The following is a 27,513-nucleotide window of genomic DNA, read 5'->3' as shown; positions in this document are numbered from 1 at the left end:
ATTTAAGCCAATTTTGTTTTCACGCCACTATTGGTCTTTTCTCTTTCATTCTTTCGCTTTCTTCCTTTTTCCGTTCCTTTTTCATTTCTGTTCTTTTATTTTCTTTTGAATTCTTTCTTTCTTTTATCTTTTGGCTTCGCAGGAGCTATGGCCTCGTCTCTGGATTCCTGCGATTCTAAACCCGAAATTTTGTCGTCAAAAGATGGAGCATTTCTTCTTGTAGGGTTCTTTTAAACAGTGACCGATTGCCTTTGTTTCTCACTCCTTAAAACAAGCAAAAAACAAGGAAGGAGGAGCTGAAGCTGCAGAATACACAAAAACACAAAAGTAAATGTCTCGCCAAGCAGCTTCTTCCGCTTTCCACAAATCTAAAACTCTCGACAACAAATACGTAAGTCCGTTTCCATAATTCGATCTATTTTTCCTCGAATTTCTACTCTTTTACCCTTCCTATTGATTTCCGTATCTTTTTTTTTCTCTGTTAATTACGGCTTTGGTCGGTTATAAAATTGAGTTGATGAAAGGAGTAAAATGGAAATGAAAATTAAGATGGTAAGGTTTTGTTCGTCAAATGCTCCTCATTCCAGCGAGTTGATGACAAATTGGAAGGATAAAAGGATATAGGAAAGAATTACACACTTCCAATTTCCCATTTTCTTTGTACTTTTTTTTGTTGCTTTTGAGCTTTCCTTGAAAGCTGCATTTAAGTGTTTTTTTTTCATAGTTTCCCCGGTTAATTATTTGATGTAGGAATAGAGCACACACCTGGGAAACATATAAAGTAGATTGAAATTTATGTTGCCTTCTGTTTTCTTGTATAGATGCTTGGAGATGAAATAGGAAAAGGTGCATATGGACGTGTTTATAAAGGTTTGGATTTGGAGAATGGAGACTTTGTTGCAATTAAACAAGTGTCTTTGGAGAACATTGCACAGGAGGATCTCAATATTATAATGGTTCGATTTTAATGTTTGAATTTTGCTCGAGTTTCTAAATTTACATATTTCAAATTAGTACGGAGTTTCACTAAGATGGCTTGCTAGATATGGGCAGTTCATTAGTGATTGTGTTTCCATATGCTAAATTACATTAAGGTTCAATCACTTTTTGCTTCTTGATTGTTTTTAGATCATACCATGTTTTCTAGGTGTTTTGATGGATGAATGATTGCTTGAAAATGGAGCCTTTTTGTTGGTTGACATGTTTCTTAGTTTCCTTCAATAAGGGGCTTCTTTTCTCATAATAAAGCATCGATAATATACTTGCCCTTATATTTATAATTGACTTATGTTGACGAGCTACACATTTTGTATCCAAGCTACTTAGGACTTGCCATTTTGAAGTTTATTTGTCCTAAACCTCTTCTGAGGATTTATTGATTGATTTTAGAGTACTTGCAAATGTTTTTATATGGTGCCACCTATGCTTACCGATTTTAGAAGATCACATACATATGGGAAGAATCTAGCTAATGTCTTGCATGGGGTTTGACTTAAACCTTGATCTTGTGGAGAAGATTGTGGCTGAAATATTGGGATGATTCTCTACTATTGCAACACATTTCTCTATTTCCTCCATAGTTAATGACTTAACTATAGTTTTGATATTTGCCGCTCCTTATTCAGTGGCTTAACTATAGTTTTCTTTCCTAGCAAATAGCATAGTCCCTTAGGCTGTTAGATTATAAATACACCAAGGGGTTCTAAACTTAGGATCATCCTACAATTATTAGTTTATTTGTATTAGGAGAGTTGTTCACTCCATATGGGTTGCACATTGGAGGAACAATGTTTAAGATTCTTTTATTATATTCTTCAATAAATATCTTTCTTTTTCCAACTCATGTCTGTTTATCTTTAAATCCAACTCCTGTATTTTGGTATTAGAGCATATCTATCATCATTGAACATTGAATCTTCCAATCTCTAAAAAGATTAACCAAAGCAAACACTAAATCCTTAGCCAATTCAAATTTTGACTCCATTGCCCAACAATTAACTGTTGGAGCTTCCAAATTAAACTTCATAGACTTGGTAGTAGCAGAAGTGAGGCCTAATCCAGTGAAGCCCTTCCAATGGAAATCAATTTCGGAATATTGAACAAAGCAAAGGCTAAAGAAATATTTTTTGGACCTCATAAGAAGAGAAGATTAGCTTGGTTAGAAGCACATGATAGTGGCACGGATAATCCTTGGTGGTTGAGGGGTCAGTCATGGTGCTCTCTAATGAAGGTAGAAGTTCCTAGGAATGATGATCGTGATCCCCATGGATGGATCCAAAAAGTGGAAAAATATTTTCGTTATTATCTAACTCCAAAGGAACTCAAATTCAATATTGCCTATCTTAAATGTGATGACCTTGACTTATTTTTTAGAATCAATTGGGAGCAAACTTTATTGGGAGGAGCTTGTCAAAGTATTGCAAGAAAACTATGGTTCATCGAAGTTCCAAAATATTGATAAACATCTTTGTAGTATACTATAGACAAGGTTTGTCCAAGAATATAGACAAGAATCTGCTAAGAGACCTTTGCGAGTCTCAAACCTGCCAGATCATTACCTATTGGGTGTGTTTTTTAATGGTTTAAAAGAGGAGCTAAAGGCTGATGTTAGGATCGACAAACCTAGAAAAGTCTACAAAGCCATGAGTTTGGCCTTTGAATTTGAGTCCAAGCTAAGCCCAAACTAGAGCAACATAGGGCCTAATTTGACCACATTGAGCCAAACTAGCCCACAAACCCAAAACTAATCGAGCTCTTCAGCCTCGTAGTAACACTTTGGCTTTGTTTCTTATTGCTTCTTAAAAGTGCTTTTGGAGCCATAAGCAATGCTAAACAAACAAATTTTGAAGTCAAAAAGTACTTTTGAACCCAAAAGCAAAATTTTATTTTTTAGCTTTTGCATTTGGGAAAATCACTTTTGAAGTCAAATGACATTTTTAACCCTTATTTATAGTCTAATGTATGATATCATATATTTAAATTTGCAATGGTTATGTTTTTAAAGTTTAAAATTTATTTTACATTTTACAAATAATTAATAATAATTTATTAAAAATATTTGAAATTTATATTTCATATATCAAAATATTAATAATGAGTTGTAATAAATTATTTTTTTATATTCTTACTAAAATATCATAATATTAACTACTTTGAACATTATTTTAATGTATATTTTTACTTCACAATATCATGTCACATTTTATTTCTCAAAAGCATTTTTTGACAACAATACTGAATACTTAAATCTTAAACCAAACTTTTAAAAAGCAATGAGATACTAGCCATTCTTATCCCTTGGTTGTTTTTGCGGATTACGAAGGCAACTTTTAGACCACACATGCAATAGTTCAACCCTTGCAAGTGTGATCTTGGAAAGTTGAGTGGCAGAATCAATTGAACAAGGGTCTTTGTTTCTGGTGTAATGAAAAATTTGCTCTAGGACACGGATGCATATTCATGAGTTTCTCTTTCAAGGAGATCAGAAAAAGTGAAGAAAACACTATTGAGATACCAGAAGATGTTGGTGAAGGTATGACATCTACGATGGACATGGCTGAGATTTCCTTGCAAGCCACCTTGGGCAAGACTTTAGGAACTACAATGAAGCTTCGAGGGAAAAATTGACTTCTTCAAGTTATCGTAGTAGTGGACACTGGTTCAACCCATAATTCCATTCCAACAAATCTCTCGTCATGTACAACTCGGGAATGGTGAAATTATTCGTTGTAATCAAATTTGTGAAGATCTTTTCAAGCAATTGCCAAGCCTAACCATCACACAAGACTTCTACCTATTCTCTCTGTTAAAAATAGGCTATTTCAATTATATTTTTCACAAGAAATTACATAAATATTTATAGACATAGTGAGCCTAACTTAGGAAACTTTACACTAGGAAACATACTAATTCTAGGGATGCTGTACCTAAAAACAGCCTTAAAGTTAGGGATAAAATATTTACAGAATCCTATCTGATACACTCAAATATTCCTTAATTAGGAAACTGAAATCTGACACTCCACCTCAAGCTGGGAAGTGGATATCATCCATTCTCAGCTTGCTTACTAATTTCTGAAACAACTTCCCAGACAATCCTTTGGTAAGTATGTCTGCTAGTTGACCATCAGTGGACACAAATGGAGTGCAAATTAAGCCACTGTCCAGTTTTTCCTTTATAAAATGTCTGTCAACCTCAACGTGCTTCGTTCGATCATGTTGAACTGGATTATGTGCAATATTGATAGCAGACTTATTATCGCAATACAACTTCATTGGACCTTCCCACTCGATCTTCAAATCTTCCAAAATAATTTTTAGCCATAACAACTCACAAACTCCAAGAGCCATCGCCCTAAATTCAGCTTCTGCACTAGATCTAGCCACAACATTTTGTTTTTTACTCCTCCAAGTCACAAGGTTGCCTCCTAGGAAAGTACAATAGCCCGAGGTTGATCTTCTATGAACCATAGATCCTGCATAATCTGCATCAGTATAGGCTTCAAGGGTTAAATTCTGCCCTTTTTTAAATAGGATTCCTTTGCCTGGTGTGCTCTTTAAGTACTGTAGAATCTGATATACGGCTCTAAGATGTGATTCTTTGGGATTGTGCATAAACTGATTTACAACACCTACTGCATAGGCAATATCTGGTCTGGTATGAGACAAGTAAATGAGCTTCCCCACAAGTCTTTGATATGACCTTTTATCAACTGCTGCATCTTCTAGTGCATTTCCAAGTCTGTGGTTCACCTCTATGGGTGTCTCTGCTGGTTTACAGCCCAACTTGCCCGTCTCTGTCAACAAATCAACTATGTATTTTTGCTGAGATATGAATATTCCTTCCCGAGAGTGTGCCACTTCAATACCAAGAAAATATTTTAACTTACCGAGCTCTTTGACTTCAAATTCTTTTACTAGGCATTTCTTTAAATTCTCCATTCCTTTTAGATCATCACCAGTCACTATAATGTCATCAACATAGACTAATAAAGCAGTCACTCCCCCTGAAGATGAGTGTAGAGTGTGATCTCCTTGACTCTGTTTATACCCCAACTTGAGCATTACTTTGGTAAATCTTCCAAACCAAGCCCTTGGGGACTGTTTTAGTCCGTACAAAGCCTTTTTTAGTCTGCAAACTACCTGTCCTGTATTTGGACCGAATCCTGGAGGAACATCCATATAGACTTCCTTTAAGATCACCGTGTAAAAAGGCATTTTTGATGTAAATTGCTGTAATTTCCAGCCTCGGTTGGCAGCTAGTGACAACAACACTCTTACAGTGTTCATCTTTGCTACAGGGGCAAATGTCTCAAGGTAGTCTATTCCATACATTTGAGTGTACCCTTTAGCAACCAATCTTGCTTTGTACCTCTCCAAAGAACCATCTGACTTATATTTCACTGTGTACACCCACCGACATCCCACTGGTTTCTTTCCTCTCGGTAATTGCACTAAGTCCCATGTCTTATTTTTTTCAAGAGCTTCCATTTCAACTTTCATGGCATTTTTCCAATTCTCATCTTCTAATGCCTCGGATACAGTTTTGGGAATGGAGATAGAATTTAGGCTGGTAAGAAAGGTTTTGTGGTTATGGGACAAGTTTTTGTAAGACATGAATAGGTACAAGGGATGTTTTGTACAGGTTCTAGTCCCCTTTCTAATAGCAATGGGAAAATCATCTAAATTTGCAGTATTAGAATTCAAAGTAGGTTCAGCAATTACCTCAGGTCGTATAGGAGAAGAAGATGATTGAACTTGCACCGGTGCCTTCTTCCTTGAGTAAACCAGTAAAGGACGAGTAGTGTCCTGAATTCCTCTTGGTGATTTGGGTGTATTAGGCTCTGTTTCAGGTTGTATAGGGGCCATTGTTTCAAGTCGGGCAGGTTGGTTAGTAGGAAAGAACTGAGTGGGAGTGTTTGGTTGCTGGACAGGAGCTGGAATGTGAGTGTTTTGCTGCTGGACAGGAGCTGGAATGTGGGTGTTTTGTTGCTGGACAGGAGCTGGAATGTCAAGAAGAAAGAATTCTTTGTCCTTATCTTCTGTGAATAAGATCTCCCCCTGAAGATAAGGACGAGTAAAGAAATTCTCTTATTCTGCAAAAGTAACATCTGCTGTTACAAAATTTTTTTTTGTGGCTGGATGATAGCATTTGTACCCTTTTTGAGTGGAAGAATAACCAAGAAAGACACACTTGATAGCTCGTGAATCAAATTTTCCTCTATTTTGAGAATGAACATGTACAAAAGTAACACAGCCAAATATTTTGGGAGTAAGGTTACTTGAAGTATTGAAATCAGGAAAGAATTTTGCTAGAACTTGCATAGGACTTTGAGATTCAAGGACTTTTGTAGGCAATCTATTTATCGAATGAGTAGCAGTTAAACAGCCACCCCCAATATTGTTTAGGGACATTTTTTGGAACAAAAGGGCTCTTGTAATAGCTAAAATGTGACCATTCTTTCTTTTGGCAACACCATTTTGTTGGGGTGTACTAACACAAGATGACTCATGTATAATGCCTCTTTCCTGGAAATATGTTGAGAGAAATTTATTGAAATAATCCTTGGCATTGTCTGACCTAAACCTTTTTATTTCAGCTCCAAATTGTGTTTTGATCATGTTGTAAAAGGTTGGAAAGACAGACCTTACATCAGATTTTTGTTTTAAAAGAAATATCCAAGACACACGAGTATAATCATCAGTAAAGGATACAAACCACCGATCCCCAGAAATATTTGAAATAGTGGATGGCCCCCAAACATCACTATAAATAAGAGGAAAAGGAGTGAAAGTTCTTTTATTGCTTACTGGAAAAGGGGTACGTTTATGTTTTGCAAGTTCGCTCAGAGCACTAACTTCTCCACTGGATTCTTCAAGATAATATAGGCCATTTACTTCCTTAGCATGTCCAATCATCCTCCTCGTATTCTGTTCCTGAAAAAGACATCGATTGTGATAGAAAACCAATTTACAGTTAGAGTCTTTGGTAATTCTTTGAATGGATAAAAGATTGGTAAATAGTTTTGGAACATGAAGGACATTTTTAAGAGTAAGGGTTTTGTTTATAACAATATCACCCTGACCAGCCACTGTGATCGCAGAACCATCGGCTACTGTTATTTTTCTTCTACTAGGGCAAGGTGTATATGAAACAAATTTTTGTGAGGAGTGGGTCATGTGGTTTGTAGCTCCTGAGTAAATGACCCAAAAACTTTTGGTGACTGTATCTGAGACTTTAGAATCTTGAGAAGAGGATATACCTGAAAAAGCCAAACTACAAGTACCTGTTGAAGAAGTTTTTTCCAATGATCCTAGCAAATTTTTTAACTTCTCAAATTCTTCTTTATTGAATTCAATAGGTGATTCCTGAGAATTATTTTTTCCATTCAGCTGTCTTGCTGTATATGCTCGTCCTTGTCCCTTTCGTTGTCCACCTTTTTTTGAAAAATTTTTATTTGTTGTTTGTGGCTTCCCATGGAGTTTCCAGCATCTTTCTTTAGTGTGACGGGCTTTTTTACAGTAGGTGCACCATACGGAATCCCTGTTAATAGGCTTTGTACGTTCTGTATGTCTATTATCTTCACTATTTGGCTGCTCCAGGCCAAATCTCCTCTCACTTACAGCTTTTGTAACCAAGGCTGAACTATCCACTTGACTGTTCTCAACCATAACTCCTCTTATTCCTTCCTCAGCACGAACAATTGCAATTGTCTCATTTAGTGATGGTAGTTCCTCTTTTCCAAGTACTTGAACTCTTACTGCATCAAACTCAACATTTAGTCCAGCAAGAAAATCATAAATTCGATCCTTTTCAACGAACCTTTTCAGGAGTGCTGCATCTTCACTGCACTTCATCTGAATACACTGGTAATGATCCATCTCTTGCCATAAACTTTGCAACAGATTGGAATACTCCGTGATTGATCGACTTCCTTGCTTGGTAGATGAAATCTTAGTCTTGATTTCATAGATTTGAGCAGCATCTCGAACTTTAGAATAAGTCTGTTTCAGAGCTTCCCATATTTCTTTGGATGTGTTAAGAAACATGCATGTATCACTGATTTCTGGCATCATAGAGTTCCATAACCAAGACATTACCATAGAGTCTTGTTCATCCCAAGCATCAAACTTAGCTAACATTTTTTGTATGGGATTTGTCTGAAACCTCGATCTAGTGGAGAAGATTGTGGTTGAAATAGTGAGATGATTCACCTTAGCTAATATCTTTTTCTTATTTAGCGGCTAAACTATAGTTTTCTTTCCTTGCTAATAACAAAGTCCCTTAGACTGTCGAACTATAGTTACACCAAGGGGTTCTAGACTTAGGATCATCCTGAGATTACTAGTTTATTTGTATTACGAGAGTTGTTTACTCCATAGGGACTCTTACAGAGAAATGTTTAAGATTCTTGCATTATTTTCTTCAATAAATTACTTTTCTTTGCCAACTCTTTGTTGTATATCTTTTTTGAGAAATTTAGCCCCTATCATGTTTTCTTGTTATCAACAAAATTGCCTTGTTGCTGTGTAACCTGCTGCAGTTTTTATTATTATTCAGAGCTCATTGATCATTCCAAGCCTTAATTGTGGTTTATTTCTTATGTTACTTGGATTTGGGTGTGAGTGTCAGATACAAGTATGCATCTGGCATGGGTATGATTAGATTTCTAAATTCTTCCATGTATTTTGAGGATATTTAGAGATCATACCCGCATGTCCATGTGTTGGACATGAGTTTGGACATAGGTACTTCAAGGAAACTGAATAGTCCGAGTAGTGTAGGTCTATTTAACATATTTGTCCAACATTTTGGAAGAATTAGGTGATAAACATGCAAAATAGATATAAAAATTTATATTTGGCCCTTAGAATGCTAATTCTGAAACATGCATTTACTATTTCCAGTTTCTTTTGTGTTAGCTTGGCTGACAAGTTGCCTTTTTCTTTTGGATACACTTGGTTCATGGAATGGGCTAATATTGCAGCAAGAGATTGATTTATTGAAGGTAACTCCCTCCTTTAACTGCTTTTTGGGTCTATTTTGGTGCTTTTTGAACTTTTGATATAATGCTTCTTCAAAATTCTCACTTGCTTATTTGATGCATGGGTTTGCCATATGTGCACTGAAGATGTCGTACTTCCAACCCTCTGTGTTACAACTATCAATACCTTTTAATTTCCTTGTCCATTGTTTGTTGTTTACTGGTCATCTTCGTGGTAATTGTTGTCTGCTGCTGGTTGAATTACATGTACAGAGTTTTGTCAGTGTCTTATTGATGCTAATTAACATTTGAGCTTCTTTGCAGAATTTGAACCATAAAAACATTGTGAAGTATCTTGGATCATCAAAGACAAAGTCTCATCTGCATATAATTCTTGAGTAAGAAACCTTACATTGTGATTGCATGTTCTCAGCTGTTAGAAACTTACAGCTATTGCTTTAATTTTAATAGGTACGTGGAGAATGGTTCACTTGCAAACATTATCAAGCCAAATAAATTTGGGCCTTTTCCAGAATCATTGGTGGCTGTTTATATTTCTCAGGTTTGTTTGTATTTCTGCAATTTACTGCTTCATTTCCCTATTAAAATCATTTGGATATGCTAATTGCTTGTTAAGCAGGTTTTGGAAGGCTTGGTTTATCTACATGAACAGGGTGTTATCCATCGGGATATTAAGGGTGCAAATATTTTGACAACTAAAGAGGTAACCTAATAGCTATTTTGTTTTCTCTTATCCTTGGAGAGTTTTATTATTGCTATTTCTGATCAGTTATTTTTTTGGATTCTCTTTCTATAAATTTGAGCATGGAAGATTTGTAAGAGAACTATACCATGTGGCCTCCTTATTTATGGCGCCGTTAGTGACTAATTGAATTTGCTTCACTTAATTCATATACTACCTTCTTCTTTGGCAACTCATGTGGTGAGTGAGAAATCAGCTAATATAAATGACGCCAAAGTGCTTAAGGATTTTTAGAGTGGAATGCTGTGTGCTGCTGAACCTGTGGCCATATTTTATTTCCTCAAACCTCAGTGTCCCTGCTTATTAGTGTGGGTTCATTATAGTCACCGGGCTCTTTTTTCCTTCTAAACTTGTTTCCAACTTAGATCTGATGGTCTTTGTTTAGGGTGAATGGAGACTCTTGGTTTCTTCCCAACTTACCCTCAATTTCTCTTTTTAGGGTCTTGTGAAACTTGCTGATTTTGGTGTCGCAACAAAACTAACTGAGGCTGATGTTAACACTCACTCAGTTGTTGGAACACCATATTGGATGGCCCCAGAGGTAGTTCTTTGGCTCCTGCTAGTGATTGGAGTGTGGCTTTTAATTGTCAAATTTGTTTCTTCAAGTTCTCGTGTGGAAGCCTTACATTTGAGGTTGATTTATATTTCAGGTGATTGAAATGTCAGGGGTTTGTGCTGCTTCTGACATTTGGAGTGTTGGATGTACTGTGATCGAACTGCTTACATGTGTGCCTCCGTACTATGATTTGCAGCCTATGCCAGCTCTCTTTCGGATTGTGCAGGTTTGTCTGACATTTATATCCCCGTAATTCTTTTAGTCTTTCTTTAAGATAAGAGTAAATTCTTCTGACTGAGTTTCTATTTTCTTTCCCTTCCTATTGATTAAGTCATTCCATATTCTCATTTGACTGCTGAAGAATGCTTTAACGAGCACTTTCTTTTTGTCATGCCTTAAATTGCACTTTTTTTTTTTTTTTAAATATTACTCTCAGGATGAGCATCCACCAATACCTGACAGCCTATCTCCAGACATTACTGACTTTCTGCGCCAATGCTTTAAGAAGGTAAGTTGAGGAAAAATGAAGTTCCAATTTTTTATTTTAACTATCACTTAATCTTATCAAAAGTTTATTATCCACGAGTCATGCTTAATTGAGTAGACAGAATAATATTAGTTATCACTAAGGACAGATCTCTACTAATGGGAGTGAGATGTGTTGATCTTATAACTGTGAAATCTATTAAGACTAAAAGCAAATATATATTTGTTACTAGTCTCCTTAAGAATGATTCATATTATACTTCAATCTCTCTCTCTCTCTCTCTAAACAAAAAGAAGGAAAAAAGTAACTCGCTGAAAGTTCTTCAGTAAGCAAACATAATTGTAAACCTAAAATCTTTGGTGGGCAGGCAGCCTCAAGATGAAATGAAATCAACAAAATCCAAGAAATATAGGATATCATGCTAAATGTCATAGACTAATTGACAGCTGTGCGGCCAAAAGAATATAAGGCCTTCAATCTTGGTCCGTAGATTGGATGATAACTACTGGACTTAAATTTCTTATCATCCAAGTTAATGGTGGTTGCTAAGTTCAAACTGTTGTATAAAAACACCACTAATATTCATTTGACCCCTTTGAAGTCATTGATGATTTGTTATTTTGTTAGTGACACTTCATTGAATTTTCAGGATGCCAGACAGAGGCCTGATGCAAAAACACTGCTTTCTCATCCTTGGATACGTAATTGCAAACGTGCATTGCAGTCATCTCTGCGTCATGGTGGAACCATTAGGTATATATAGAATAATGTGCTGCATTTAATGTGTTTTGGAAATCATCTTCATGGGATTTCAGTTGTGTTGATGAAGTTATGTGCTACGTGGTCCCACTTATCCTGGATACCTACAATCAGTAGTCTGGTCAAATAATCAGAGTTCTAATTGACTACATTATTTTTCATGGCAATTTGTTTGCTTAGGATTTTTGTTTGACAAATATCCACATCATGCAAATAGTAAATCGGCCAATGGTTTCTTTATGAGATTGTAAATATATAGATTTATGTGCTCTATTTCATGTCATTTATCTTGTTTTCTTTACCTAGTCCTGTCTGAGTTAATTTGTTTGGGTTGCATATTTTGTTGTGACAGCTAGAACGGGAATAAAATTTTGCACGTTGCAACAAATTTTAAGTTTTTTAGCCTTTTCTAGCTTTGTCATCTGGCTATAACTTAAAGGCTTCTTGTATCTTTCAGTTTTCATACTAAATTATGGGGACGCATCTGCTTATGAAGGTTTTTATTGTAACCTAATTACCTGATCCTTTTCTCTCCGGAGTTCAAGCATTTCTATTTTCTAAATCCTTTTGTACCTTATTCTAACTCCTTTTTTTGCAATATATAGACTTCAAAATGAAGCCAAAGAACAGGAAGGGGGGGGGTTTCTTTATTAGAAAATGTATATATTGGCAATTCTATAATTATTTGACAACTCTTATTTATTTTTATCTATAATTATTTGAAACATTCTTCCTATCTTTTCATTTTCTGAGATAGTGTCTTCACTTCTGTATTTCAGCTGGACAGTAATTTTTTTTTTTTTTGCTGATTTGCTGGATTGGATACTAAATACATTTTTAACCATGCTGTTTGTGTTTTACTTACTCCAGGGTTTTCTCGTGAATCATGATGACTGACACTCTGGTTGTTTTCCTATTTCCTTTGGCAGAAACATATCTGAAGACATTGCAGCAAATGCAGAAAGCTCTGGTGGAGATAATCAGAGTGCTGGAGAGAGTCTTCCTGTAGAGAAAGTGGAGGCATCTGAAACAGTGAGAACCTTTTCTACGTGAGCTTTTTTTTGCAAAGAAACCTTAACTGAAGTTGGAAGCTACAAACAACAAATAATTTATTAAAGAAAATTAGTAAATTTAAAACATTTTAAGCTGTTTGAAGCCTAATTATTTGTTTTTCCCAATGACTGGTGCTGGCGGATGCTGGTTTTATCACATTAATGGCTTGTAATGTCTGATTGTCAGAGCTCCGGGAAAGAGTTCTTATTGGCGGAAGTCACTCATCAGCAGAGTGCTTATCAGGAAAGAGTTCTTGAAGAAACCGCAAATAATTTAGACAATGATATACTATCAGATCAAGTTCCAACCTTAGCCATTCATGAAAGCTTATCATTACAGAGTAGTTCTGGTAGACTATCTGATAAGAATGTGGTGGCTGCCCATGCTTCTGCTCAGCTTCATGATACATCAAATCAAGATGAAGTTACGATGAATGGTGATGTTGGATCTCCTGAGTCAAGAAGGAAACATACAGAAAAAGGACATGGAGGCAAAGGAAGTTCAATTGATATTGAGGATGCGTCATTTGGCTTTGGACCTATAACTCAGGATGCTGGTCTGCAAAAGGTAAATGTTTCATAGAATGTTGTTAGTTTCTGAAAAAAAGTTAATTTGGTGGATTAAAATGATTTAGATTTATTTACCTTGAAGTTTCTGTATGATGCATTTCTCTGACATTTCTTTGCGTGTCTCCATGTGGATGCTTAGGTGCGACTTGCATTGGCTGAAACAACCAATCTTGCTTCCTAAGACATCATGGACTAATTATCTCTATGAAATATCTTCTTCACTCATGTTCTGCTTAATGAGCTAATAAGCTGCTATTTGCGATTATAAAGATGTTAGGCAACTATCAATAGATGCATTCATTACCTTTTTGCCTGTTTTAACATTGTAGTTCAGATCGAACTTATAACAATGGCTATAATATTCTTTTGTGTTGTGGTCCTTTACCTTTCTCTATGAAAAATGTTTATTGCTAGCCCTAAAATCTCTGGACTGAGATATTAGTTGCCTAAGATCATCTTTTGTAAATTCTCCATCTGTTTGACTGTTCCATGTACACGGCTTGTCATCATTTTAACATTCATCTTCCTTACCTTTTTTGTTTCCTGATGAAAGTAAAAGTGAATCTTACAATTTTAATTCCATTTTTGAAGGCTGTGAAAGCTTCAGTGATCTCTACTGGGAATGAGTTAAGTAGATTTAGTGATCCTCCTGGAGATGCTTCCTTGGATGACTTGTTTCATCCGTTTGATAAAAACCTGGTGGAAAGTGCTGCTGAAGCTTCAACATCTGCGTCTGCATCAAATGTGAACAAAGCTACTCTGCCTGATACTGGAAAGAATGACCTAGCTAAGAAATTAAGGGATACAATTGCTAAGAAACAAATGGAAGAGCAAATGGGGCAGTCAAATGGAGGTGGTAACCTGCTTCGTGTAATGATGGGTGTTTTGAACGATGATGTAATTGACATCGATGGTTTGGTATGTTTAAAATTGGTGTGCTAGGAGTATGATGTTTATGCGCTACTGTCACACATGAGCTTTATGTTTTCTCTTGTTTATGGTATTGCTGTGGTCAGGTTTTTGGAGATGAGAAGTTACCCGCTGACAACCTATTTCCCCTACAGGTTCCTATCATTTCTTTCGAAAAGCTGCTTTGGTTTCTTTTCTCTGTAATTGAACCTTGCTTCCTCTTTTGATCTGCAATACACTCCACCCTTAAGTATGTTGAGGTTTTCAGGCCTATTGTTGTTTTGGATCCTTACTTTTGGAGCTTGTTTCTAATAGGTTTAAAGTATCTTCTATACCATTAAGCATGTGCAGTTACTTCTTCCAGAAAAAGAAAAATTATGTGCAGTTACTTGTTCGAACAGTTGCAATTTTATCTTCATTGATAATTTAAGTTTCAAAATTTTTTTTCCAGCAACATTATTTAAGTTTAACATTGTATATTGCTATTTTGATTTTCAACCTATGCATGTGTTCACTCTTACTTTTCTGAACCTACATATTCCTTCTTTGAAGTAGTTACTATTTATTCTATTCTAAAGTAACTGTTTAGTATTTTGAGTCATAAATTTTCTTCCAATTGATTTTAGTCATCCATTATAAATGAGTGTTACCTATATATCTTGCTGTTAATTTCAATCTAGTAAATTTAAATTTTAAGATCTTTCTATTGAAAATTATAAATCATACTGCTATCTAGTTTTTGGATCCTGGGTAGTTTCCTATTTAATTTTTATTAATCACCAGTCTTGTGGAGAGTAGGCATCTATGTTACTCATTCAAAACTGGGAGTGTCTGATACTGCAATGTTTTTGGCATGGGTATGTTCAATTCTTTGAAGTTTTTCCATGTATTTGGAGGGTCCTTGGGGTCTTCCTCCGTACCCATGTCCATATATGCGTTGGACACAGATAATTCAAGAAACAGTGAAGAGTCAAAGCAACAGTGGTAGACATCTCAAGCAATGAGAGCCTTCATCAGGTTGCATATGCTTCTAATAAATCCTATTAAAAGTTGCACATTGCAGATACTCCTGGGCTGTGTGAATGCTAAGGAGATTCTTTTAGGATCCCCCCCTCCCCTTAAGATTTATGACTGAATGTAAATTTTTGATATCATGAGGACAAAACATGGTCATACAAGTAACTAAAATAATCAATTTGTACTTTTTCCCAATCCTGATCTGATCCACGTTGCCTTCTCTATTACTATGTATCAGATTTCTTTCTGTTGAATTTTTTATTTTGAACCTTCCCCATGTTATTGTTGTTTCTGGAAGCAGAGAGATTTAAAAAGGCATTTATTTTATTCACTTTGCACTACAGGCTGTTGAGTTTAGCAGATTACTTAGCTCGCTAAGACCAGAGGAACCAGAGGATGCAATTGTGACTGCCTGTCAGAAACTCATTGCGATTTTCCACCAGCGTCCTGAGCAAAAAGTTGTTTTTGTTACCCAGCATGGTTTGCTGCCTCTAATGGACTTGCTTGATGTCCCAAGAACTCGTGTATGTCAGCTATCAGGCTCCCTTTCCCATACACCATCCCCAACCAAAAAAAATAAAAAAATAAAAAATAAAAGGAAAAAAAAGAAAAAAGAAAAAACGGAACCTCTTTCCTAGATGGAAAAGGGGTAAAATTCTCTTAGATAGTTTCCAACTTGGTTACTAGCTTGGTGAAGACCAACTAATGAGTTTAATCTTTATTCCAATTGCAGGTTATATGTTCTGTGCTTCAACTTATTAATCAGATTGTAAAAGACAACACTGATTTCCAGGAGAATGCTTGCCTTGTGGGATTTGTAAGTGCTAGTTCATGTGAATAAAAGTTTTCATACGTACGCATGATTCTGTCTGTGTATTTGTATGTTACTTCTTTGATATTTTCAAATAAAAAGAGAAAGTGGAGGGACTACTAAAGTGGATATTGTAGTGTTTAAGCAGTTTTATTCACTTCAAGTTATATTATAGATCCCTTTTGTAATGAGTTTTGCGGGGCCTGATCGTCCTCGGGAAATTCGGATGGAAGCAGCTTGTTTCTTACAGCAACTTTGTCTATCAAGGTGTTGAATTCTCTCCTCTCATTTATTCAATTGCTTTATATTGCTTTTAATTGATGGAAAAGGCTAGTACTGATCATGTTCATTTCCTTTTATAGCTCCTTGACTTTGCAAATGTTCATAGCTTGCCGTGGAATCCCTGTTTTAGTTGGTTTCTTAGAGGCTGATTATGCAAAGTACAGGTTCGTGTGTATTTGAATGAGGCTATAGTTGCTATGCTTTTTAATGCAAGACTTGTGACAGTATACTGTTTTGGAAAGCTCTATAATCAAGCGATCAAAATTATAGTTGACTTCATTGATGCACAATAGCCTATTTGGTTCTTCTACCTCTTCTCATTTTGGAATATTATGTTTTTGTTGGAATTCCTTAAATTAAGCAGATTTTCTACATTAGTGCTAGGAATTTCCTTGTACTATTAGCCATAATCAAATTACTAATTTTTAGGGATAGGCTAATTTCTAGAGATTATTTCCTTTTTTATTTTTCCTGCTATTCTTTAAAAGGCTGTATTCAGATTAGAAGTAATAAGAGAGAATCATTCTTCTTCCTAAAACTTGTTCATGGTATCAAGAGCATCAGGAATCCATTTGATCCTGCTCTTTCTTCTCTTCTCTTGTTCTGTTTTTCTCTGTTAGAAACCCTACTCCCATGGGTGACACCGAAAATTTCTCTGAGACTGAGATCTCACAAATAACTCAAAATCACAGTCAAGGAATCCCACAAGGTGACCTTAACTCTTCTCTTATAATCACAAATCATCGATTAGATGGAAAAAATTTCCTGCAATGGTCACAATCTGTCCTTATGGTTCTTCGTGGCCGAGGAAAAATTGGGTACAATAATGGACAAATTCCTCGACCAGCATCAACAGACTCTGGTTATGCAACTTGGGAGCTTAACAACTCAATGGTTATGGCTTGGCTTATAAATTCGATGGAAGGTCATATAAGCCGAACGTATCTTTTTTTCAAAACTGCCAAAGAAATGTGGGATGCAATCAAGGAGAATTACTCGGATCTTGGAAATACTTCCCAAGTATTCGAGATCAAATTAAAGTTGAAAGATATTTGACAAGGAACACTTGAAGTCACTCAATATTACAACAACCTAAAGATCTTATGGCAGGAGTTAGACATGTATTATGAAGTTGATTGGGGCGAGGGCTTGGAACACACCAAGTTCATGGATCATCTTAACAAAGAACGTCTCTATGAGTTCCTAGCAGGACTAAATCGTGATCTTGATGAGGTCCGAGGACGAATACTAGGCAGAACCACACTGACAACCATAGGAGAAGCATTTGCTGAAGTAAAGAGGGAAGAGAAACGGCGTCTTATTATGTTGGGAGACGCAAGAGAATTAAAACCATTGATCGTAGCTGGTCATCATCCTTCCGAGAACTCTGCTCTTATTTCAAGAGGCCTTCAATCTCAAGGGTTCAAAGATGGAATTGATTCTGGTTCAAAAAGGCCATGGTGTAGCCACTGTAATCGGGTTGGGCATACCAAGGAGAAATGCTTCAAACTCCATGGCTATCCTGAAGAAAAAAAACAGAAAGAAAACAAGGCAGCAATGATATCTACTACTGAAGAAGATGCTCAGAATGTTAGGCTAACCAAAACTCAACTTGAGGCTCTTCATAAACTACTCGGGACTCCTACAGCCAGTGGGTCACTAGCTATTCAAGGTACTGCTTTAAATACTACACACGAACCTATCACAACTTCCTGGATACTAGACTCGGGTGCATCCGACCACATGACAGGTAATCTAAGTTTGTTTCACACCTATTTACCTTGTCATGATCACTCTCGGATTTGCATAGCTGATGGATCTTACTCGTCGGTGGCTGGAATGGGGACAGAACAGGAATCGGGGAAGATGATTGGCACTGCTAAAGTTAATGATGGCTTATATGTTTGGAACAAAACAGTTCAAAAGAAGGGATGGCCTTATCTACATCAAAAGACGATTCTATCATGCTATGGCATCGTAGACTAGGACGCCCGAATTTCATGTACTTGAACAAACTGTTTCCTCTACTATTTCTAAATAAGAAAATTAGTTCATTGAACTGTGAAGTTTGCCAACTGTCTAAACACACTTGTGTCCCTTATCCTTTGAAACCTTATGTTCAATCTCAACCTTTCTCTTTAATTCACAGCGATCTATGGGGAGCTAGTCGAGTAAAAAACATCACAGGGGCTAGGTGGTTCATAACTTTCATTGATGACCACACTAGAGTTTGTTGGGTCTATCTCCTTAAAGAAAAATCCGAAGTCTCTAGAGTCTTCAAAAATTTTCATTCAATGATTCGAACTCAGTTCATTTCTAATATTCACACCCTTAGAACTGATAATGGGAGAGAGTACTTTAATTCTATCCTAAGTCCTTATCTTTCTGAGCAAGGAATCATACATCAAAGTTCTTGTCCTGACACCCCTCAACAAAACGGGGTTTCCGAGAGGAAAAACAGACACCTTGTAGCCGTGGCTCGTGCCCTTATGTTTACTATGCGTGTACCCAAGTATTTATGGGGAGAAGCTGTCCTCACTGCTTGTTATCTTATAAACCAACTCCCATCAAAGGTATTAAACTTTCAAACACCTTTACATACTTTTAAAAAAAAATTTCCCTTGTTTCGTGTTCCTAATCTCCCAACCAAAACATTTGGTTGCAAAGCATTTGTCCACAACCATCAACCTAACCGATCTAAACTTGATCCTAGAGCTCACACTTGTGTCTTTATTGGTTACTCACCTGCACAAAAAGGGTACAAGTGCTACTCTCCAACCTTACACCGGATGTTTGTGTCCCTTGATGTTACTTTCTTCGAAAACGAGCCATATTTTTCAGCCTCTCATCTTCAGGGGGAGATACTTAGTGAAGATGAGACCTTGAGCAATCTTCTCATTATACCTCAAGACTCTATCAGCCCTACCACCACTACAAAACCTGCTGAAAATCCTACAGCCACTGTTATTCCTGTTTTGGAACCTGTCAGCCCTACCACAACTACAAAACCTGCTGAAAATCCTACAGCCACTGTTATTCCTGTTTTGGAACCTGTTTTTCCTATCTCCACTGTTCAGCAACAGGAAACAAGGGTGATTAATCATACTAATGAAGAAAAACAGCCCACTCATTCTGAAAAACAACAAGGAAAAACTCAGGGACTTCGTGTATACTCTCGGAGACATCAGCTGCCTGAGACCGAAACAGCAGTGCCTATGCCATCTTTACCCGAGGACTGTCCTGAGGAAGAAGTTTCACCTCCTTAATCTTCCATCCATCTTCCAATTGCAGTAAGAAAGGGCACTAGGAGCTGCACTCAACATCCCATTTCTCGGTTTGTATCCTATGGAAACTTGTCTAAATCCTACAATGCCTTTGTTTCTAATGTTGACTCTGGAGAAACTCCAAAGAACATAGACAAGACTCCTATGGAACCCAACCTTAAATTAGGAACTGATAAGGATGGAGAAGAAGTAGACAGGGGGAGATATCAACGGGAGAAACATTTGGAAGCTGCCTACAGGATATTGAGATACTTAAAAGGGACTCCTGGTAAGGGGTTGCATTTCAAGAAAAATGTTCAAAGAAATTATGGGCAAGCTGGGTTTGATTCACATCTACACTCCAGCTTGAGGGGGAGTGTTGGAATTCCTTAAATTAAGCAGATTTTCTACATTAGTGCTAGGAATTTCCTTGTACTATTAGCCATAATCAAATTACTAATCTTTAGGGATAGGCTAATTTCTAGAGATTTTTTCCTTTTTTATTTTTCCTGCTATTCTTTAAAAGGCTGTATTCAGATTAGAAGTAATAAGAGAGAATCATTCTTCTTCCTAAAACTTGTTCAGTTTTAAATGCTCCAGTGAATTTTGCTTTCTATGCCTTAAAAAAACTCATTAGCCTCTTCTTACACAGGGAAATGGTTCACCTAGCAATTGATGGCATGTGGCAGGTCTTCAAGCTTCAGCGATCTACCCCAAGGAATGATTTCTGTCAGATAGCTGCTAAGAACGGGATATTGCTGAGGCTTATTAATACTCTTTATAGTTTAAATGAGGCAACTCGACTTGCTACCATATCTGTTGGGGGTGGATTTGCAGTAGATGGTTCTGCTCAACGGAAACGTTCTGGTCCATTAGATTCCAGTCATCCTCTGTTTGCTCAGAATGACACTCCACTCTCTCTAACTGATCAATCTGATCTCAAAGTTAGGCATGGAATAATTGACCATTCCTTTCCAACTGTTCCACAAGAACCTTCTCGGGCTTCAACTTCACTTTCTCAGAGGTCAGATGCCAACCTGCCTGATTCACGTTATCTTGCTATTGACAGCGACAAACCTCAATTTAGCAATGGAGTATTGGATGTTTCAGTTGGTTCTAAATTGGCAGAACTGACGTCCCTGGAAAAACTTTCTAACCTTGCAACCAAGGATGCTTCAACTATATCCAGAGATCGAGAAAATTCAGACCGGTGGAAACTTGATTCTGCTAGAGCAGAACTTGACTTCAGACACCAGAGGACAAGTACCTCTGCAAGCAGGACATCTACAGATAGACCTCCCAAATTGATAGAAGGTATATCAAATGGATTTCCCACTTCAGTAACTACCCAGGCACAGCAAGTTCGGCCTCTGCTTAGCCTATTGGCAAATGAACCTCCTTCTAGACATATCTCTGATCAATTGGAGTATGTACGCCACCTGCCAGGATCAGAGAGACGTGAAAGCATACTACCTCTGTTACATGCTAATAATGACAGGAAAACAAATGGTGAATTAGACTTCTTGATGGCTGAATTTGCAGGTATATACTCATGATTGATTGATCTACTGCTAATTGCTTTATGCAGATGTTAGCATATGTAAATAGTTGACCTTATCTTCCTATAACCACATTATCACTACTAGGAATTGGTGACTCCTTGAAACATACTTATGCCAGAACTGCCTGTTTTTATCAGTATGTTGGAACTTTCTAAGTTGTGGCATGTAGTGTTTAAATTTATGCCATCTTTTGATGAGACTTATGACCTTTCATTGGCATATAAAGTTTAAATTTATGCTACCTTTTGATGAGACACAAGTAGTTGACTTGTATTCAAGGCCACAAGTTTCTTTATGGTTTCAGAGGTCTCTGGCCGTGGAAGAGAAAATGGAGTTGTTGATTCTACACCTAGAATTTCAAATAAAACAGTGAGTAAGAAAGTTGGGCAACTGGGTTTTAGTGAAGGAGTAGCCTCCACATCTGGTATAGCTTCTCAGACAGCATCAGGTGTATTATCTGGCTCAGGTGTTTTAAATGCTAGACCAGGAAGCACGACATCATCAGGGTTACTATCCAACATGGTATCAACAATGAATGCGGATGTTGCTAGGGAGTACCTGGAAAAGGTGGCAGACCTACTTCTTGAGTTTGCTCAAGCGGATACAGTCGTTAAGTCCTACATGTGTAGCCAGAGCTTGCTCAACCGTCTTTTCCAGATGTTCAATCGCATTGAGCCACCTATTCTTTTAAAGGTATGTAAAAAATATTTTGGCTTTCAACGTTCTTCTCCCCTGTATCCTTTGCACTAACTGTTCATCTTTTTTTGTAGATACTAAAGTGTATTAATCATTTGTCCACTGATCCAAACTGCTTAGAGAATCTTCAACGAGCAGATGCAATTAAGTATTTGATCCCAAATCTAGAACTCAAAGATGGACCTCTTGTATCTCAAATACATCATGAGGTTTGCCTTATTATACTTGGTCTTTATGCCTAATGATGCATTTGCTAGAAAATTCGATATGTCATCATCTCTCATGATTCATCTACTTAAGTTATAATAATCTGAGATTATCTGAGACTCCACATTTATTTTATTATGTGGTGCACCTGGTTTTCAATGCAACTCCTGCTTATTTGATAACTTAGTCTAAATTATTTCCCGTACTGTTTCGGGTAGTTATCTCCTGGATTTAATTCAAATGTTGACTGAACTCAGTAGATAATATGATGGTGCCTACCTGATGTTGATAATACTAGCAATGTTTTTCCTAAATAAGTTAAAATTGTCTCTGCTTTTGATGTACTAGTTTCTTGTTGCTTTGTAAATTCCTGTTCCTTTTTCGTCTCTCATGAGACATGGATTGTTGCCTTTTGACCTAAACATCTACATGCATTCTATAAATTAGCTTTAGGGAGCCGATTGTTGAGCCTTGAGGGTAATGTGTATCCATGTATGCTATGCAGGCTTCTTCTTCCTTTTTTTCTTCTTTTGTTTACCCTATTAATTATACTGTTTAATCCCTTTTTCCTTCTCTTCTGCTTAGTACTTAGCAATGTACTTTAAGTCTCAAACCAATTTTTTTTAAAGTTCTCATATCCAATTTTGATTCTTATTAAATTGGGTTGAATTTTTGCTCTTTTTCTGAGGTGCCTTTGACATTATTCTAATAAGTTTTTTTCAATTATTTTCTGAAGGTCCTGAATGCCCTGTTCAACTTGTGCAAGATAAATAAGAGGAGACAGGAACAAGCAGCGGAAAATGGAATAATTCCACACTTGATGAATTTTATCATGTCAGATTCTCCTTTAAAACAAAGTGCATTGCCACTACTGTGTGACATGGCTCATGCATCACGTAATTCAAGGGAGCAGTTGAGGGCCCATGGTGGATTGGATGTGTACTTGAGTTTGCTTGATGATGAACTATGGTCTGTGACAGCATTAGATTCAATTGCTGTTTGTTTGGCTCATGACAATGACAACCGCAAGGTGGAACAAGCTTTGCTGAAGAAGGATGCAGTTCAGAGATTGGTGAAGTTTTTCCAATGTTGTCCGGAGCAACATTTTGTCCACATATTGGAGCCATTCTTGAAAATTATCACGTAGGAGATACTACACCCTTCCTTTGGTTATGTCTTAGTATTTAGAGGAGATGAGCAGTATATTTATTTGATTAGATTAAAGATGGTTAAGTATTTAAAACAGAACATTCTCAGTAATTTCACCCTTCAACCTTCAAATTGATTTTATACTTGCATAGCTGCATAGTAGTTGGTTATGTTTCATTTTTCAAAAAGTTCCACCCCCACTATTTTCTCTCTCCTCTTTCGTTAGACATTTAAGAGATTGCCTAAAATGGAAATTTTGCTGAACTGACCCTATTTATATCTCATATATAGGAAATCATCCCGAATAAACACAACATTAGCTGTTAATGGTTTGACGCCCTTGCTAATCTCAAGATTGGATCATCAGGATGCTATTGCTCGTCTTATTCTACTTAAATTAATTAAGGTAAGTACGCCCCTTTCCCTTGCCAGAATCTGTGCACTTCTTATTCTGTTTATGGATCATTTGGCGGATGCCAAGATCCTTTATTATAAACTTGTTTCTCTAGGTCCACTAGGAATTTTCATTTTCCTGACAGCTCTACTGTAAGGAAGCTCCTTGCAGTGAGCTTTGGCCACTATTTAATTAAACAAACATGTTCTCTTGTGTTGATCATTTGAGTTAGTGAAATTGTTTGATGGGAAGTTTACGTCATGTATGTTAATTCTACTTTAGCATGCCATGTGACTGGGGAATCTAGGAAATTTGGTGTTGAAGTTCTTATTCACTGCATGTAGGTGATGTGAGGATGTATAGAATAAAAAAGTATATTTTAAAAAAGTTAGAAAAACAAGGGAGTTCTATAAATGTACGGAGACGGAATAGAAACAGAAACTGTTAATGGGGGTGACCAGTTAGTACTTGCTCTATGAAAAATTAGCGCTATTGCACTTCAAACCATATTAATTTATTTCAGTAATGATGGAAGAGTGGATTATTTCAAATAAAGTGATTATTTGAAAGTGACTTTAACTTTGGAGAGTGGACAGCAAAATTAGCATTTCTTTTATAGTCTGTAGTTGTTCATTGGAGTTAAGAGGATGTTTACCAAGAATATCACTGTAATTTTCTTTTTACAGGCTGTTTATGAGCACCACCCGCGACCAAAACAATTAATAGTGGAGAACGATTTACCACAGAAGCTTCAGAATCTAATCGAAGAACGCAGAGATGGGCAGCGTTCTGGAGGCCAAGTGTTAGTGAAACAAATGGCTACATCGTTGCTCAAAGCCCTTCATGTTAACACCGTCATGTAAGTTATTGTGTTCAAGTTCTCCTCCCTGTATGTATATTTTGCCTCGTTAGTAAGGCGTGATTCTCCCTTCACCTTTGATTTCTCCAAATTTTTTGTCCCTTTAGTTTCTCTCATCTCTCACATCAAATCAATGATGATGGGGTTGGAAGCAAAAGGATATAAGAAATGTTTTTTTTTTAGTTGGGTTACTTAAGTCTTGGGAGTACTGTCTAGACTGTTTCTTATGTCTAGCTTTAAGTTGGTGATGTTATCCTTTGTCCTGGGTTTGGTTTGGTTTGGTTTTGTTATATTAGCAAATATTCCAATGATTTAGTTCCAATTTTGTGTGTTTAGTTTGTAAAATATACAGCTTTTGATATGGAGAACATAAATGGTGTGTCTCAGTCTGACAGAAGTTTATGACTTGATTGTTTTTTTGCTCAGCATTTATGACTTGAACTGTAAATCCTTATTTATTTATTAATGCTTGAAACGGGTTAATGAAGCATTAATAGCCTCATTTTTAGTAACAGGCTAACATGATGGTTTCCCTCTACAAAAGCATGGCAATTTCTGTAAAATTAATCTTTTTTTTTTTTTTTTGCTAGAGCTTTCATGAAGCCATTAACATCTTGGAACTTGGCAAAATAGTAGTCATTCTTTATATTCATGATCGATTTCTTTAAGGCATAGATTTTATTAATCAATGCATTGTAACCAATCTTTCTACCCAGTAATTTAATCACCATTGTTGTATTCATACTCTTCTCCCTCATCGTATGAACTTTGCCAGAAAAACTTATCGAGGAGATTCCATCAACAACTTCGGTTTGGACGTCTCCTTCCAGTAAAACAAAACCGTCATCTTTAGTATCTAACTTTTTATTCTCAAATACGACACCTTGACCCTGCACATTATCTTTGAAGGAGACTCGAGCAACCTCCTAATCCATGGCTACATCACTCCCATTCGGCGAATCTTCTTCTCGTAGACGCATTTTCTTTGTTACCCTGCCCAACTCTGTACTGAGATCGTTGGTGGTGGTAGTTCGCAATCTTAATCCTTGAGAGCATGCATTGTTCAATAATTATTAATAATTATTTTAAAGCATAATGTTTTTTTCTTTATGTATATATATTGAATATTAAAGAAAGGGTGTGATCCCAACTCTTGAAGCTACAATAACGTGAATCTATGAAACATATAATGCTTTATTACTTTTAAACACATTCATAAATTACATTTTAATTTCATAAATCACTTTTCCACAACAATATTTTATACTCGTATATCTTTAAATAAATTTTTTTTGTCATTTTGCTATATCTATAATCAATAACCTATCTATAATATATACAAAAACACGAGTTTAATTTTTTTTTGAATTGACGAACACCTTGTACTTTCATGTCATATTCTTAAGTTCACATTTAAAAATAATTATAATATTTAATTTAAAAATCTTAGTTAAAAAAGTTGAAATACAATAGAAGTTGTCATAATTATACATTTAAATGTAATTATAAATTAATAGAAATTGTGATAATTACACATTTAAAAATAATTAAAATTAAAATTATTAATTAAAAATGTTGTGCTAATTATCACTTAATTAATATTTGAGTTAATTATGTTAATTAGTTATTATTTTGAATTATGTTACTTTGTATTAATTATGTAAAGTAAAATTATATTGTATGTTGAATATGTAAAAAATGCTTTAATTATAATTTGGTATTTTTATTATTATAATATTTGAATTGATAAGTTAGTATATTTTAATTATATTTAATAATTCAAATTAGAAATATTATTTTACACTAATTATTTCACTTAAAAATATAATATTTAAATATTAATTACGTAAAATTATATGAAATTAATTTTATTTAAAGTTTCAACTTTCATTTAATTTAATCAAAGGGGATTAAACAAAATAATTATGCGAAACCCAAATTATTATTTTAAAGATGAAATTAATATTTTATTTAAATTGTTATAAAATACATTAATATCAATAAAAATGAAGTTTTAAATATTTTATTTGTTACTGAAATAGAAAAAAAAAACATAAATTTTGATCCTTCAATAAATTAGTCATCTCTGTTGAGAGTTCAAATGTTAGAAATAAATGGTGGGATGGTTGAAATAATAAATCCTATGAAATTGTGTATAGTTGGAATCGAATTCTATGCGTGAAAATGTTACGAATTGGGGAAGCTAATAGCTCTCATCATCATCTTTCATTTTGGGATCCCAACCTCACCAGAACTGCGACCTGACTCAGCGATTTACACTCAGCCGCCGTTCATCGTCATCTTTTTGAAAGGGAAAAGAAAACAAAGCAGAAACCGATTGCCTTGCGTCATGGACAGTTCACCTGCTTTGTCGCCTTTTATTGCCGACCGAAACTGTGAGAAACGACGTAAGTTATTACGTAACGTATCCCACATTTTTTAAATGTTCAATCACCTACCCTAAATCTATCACAAATTAGTTGTTTCTGCTGCTCTAGAAAAGTTCTTCACATCCCATCATTAATGGGATCATTCAAATCACTAACAATAGCTCTAATCACATAAATTTAAGATTAAGGAAAGAGCTTCGCATGATGATCTTTTACAACCATTTATTTGTAAGACAGCTTTTTTTTTAATCTTAAAAAATCGATGATTTTTAGAGGAAATTTTGGTTTAAATTTTATAGATAGACAAAATAACACTAAAGTCTTGTTCTGTTTTGTATCATGATAGGAAAACCCATACCCATTTTCAAATAAATTTTGTGTATCTTAAAAATGAAATTTAATAATTTTTGGAGCAAGTAAAATCTGGGTTTCATGCAAGAATTTAGAATAAAAAATGGCATATAAAAAGAAATTTGAAGCATGAAAGGATGAGGGATAAATTACCTTTACAATCAAAGGAAGCACAAAACAAAACAAAATCCGTTCATGTTTTCCCATGACTTTCTTGACCTTCATCCTCTTTAATTCATTACTAACACAAAGAGAGAAAAAGAAGTTCAAGAAAGCCGTGGAAAAGCATGCAAACGAACCTCCATTAATGCAAATTCACAATGTGAAGAAGAGTGGAAGCATTTCTTGCATAATAATAACAATGGATTTCTTTTATGGTGTAGTTGAAGTACAAACAAGAGAAAAGATAAAAAAAAAAAAAGAAGGGACTGTGAGTATCAAACTGAAAGCGAT

General features: G+C 35.8%; 1 protein-coding gene across 3 annotated transcripts; it reads left to right on the top strand.

Moving 5' to 3' along the window:
• Positions 1 to 25,559, top strand: LOC107887759 (MAP3K epsilon protein kinase 1). 3 transcript variants are annotated; one of them, XM_041101286.1, is made up of 25 exons: positions 1 to 391; positions 822 to 956; positions 8,987 to 9,007; positions 9,308 to 9,381; positions 9,455 to 9,545; positions 9,624 to 9,707; positions 10,186 to 10,287; positions 10,397 to 10,528; positions 10,739 to 10,810; positions 11,439 to 11,542; positions 12,478 to 12,580; positions 12,788 to 13,168; positions 13,762 to 14,088; positions 14,187 to 14,234; positions 15,441 to 15,620; positions 15,830 to 15,913; positions 16,083 to 16,174; positions 16,270 to 16,353; positions 20,105 to 20,994; positions 21,319 to 21,707; positions 21,785 to 21,919; positions 22,654 to 23,060; positions 23,358 to 23,472; positions 24,147 to 24,319; positions 25,095 to 25,559. In XM_041101286.1, exons 1-25 carry the CDS (start codon positions 332 to 334, stop codon positions 25,150 to 25,152), a joined length of 4,341 nt encoding a protein of 1,446 aa, XP_040957220.1. In that variant the 5' UTR covers positions 1 to 331; the 3' UTR covers positions 25,153 to 25,559. The 3 variants fall into 3 exon arrangements, with proteins under 3 accessions (XP_040957220.1, XP_040957224.1, XP_040957223.1); XM_041101290.1 differs by lacking the exon at positions 10,186 to 10,287; XM_041101289.1 differs by lacking the exon at positions 25,095 to 25,559 and having other exon boundaries at positions 24,147 to 24,716.
• The last annotated feature ends 1,954 nt before the right edge of the window (positions 25,560 to 27,513 follow it).

Source organism: Gossypium hirsutum, chromosome A03 (assembly GCF_007990345.1).
Source record: "Gossypium hirsutum isolate 1008001.06 chromosome A03, Gossypium_hirsutum_v2.1, whole genome shotgun sequence".
Lineage (NCBI taxonomy): Eukaryota > Viridiplantae > Streptophyta > Magnoliopsida > Malvales > Malvaceae > Gossypium > Gossypium hirsutum.
This window is presented reverse-complemented; position numbering and strand designations above follow the sequence as displayed.

What these genes read in the sequence shown, in the direction of transcription:
- LOC107887759 (XM_041101286.1), top strand. Translation starts at nt 332, where the DNA reads ATGTCTCGCCAAGCAGCTTCTTCCGCTTTCCACAAATCTAAAACTCTC. An exon ending in AGGATGCTGGTCTGCAAAAG is followed by an intron (nt 13,169 to 13,761) that starts GTAAATGTTTCA and finishes CCATTTTTGAAG; the next exon opens with GCTGTGAAAGCTTCAGTGAT. An exon ending in CCATTCTTGAAAATTATCAC is followed by an intron (nt 23,061 to 23,357) that starts GTAGGAGATACT and finishes TCTCATATATAG; the next exon opens with GAAATCATCCCGAATAAACA.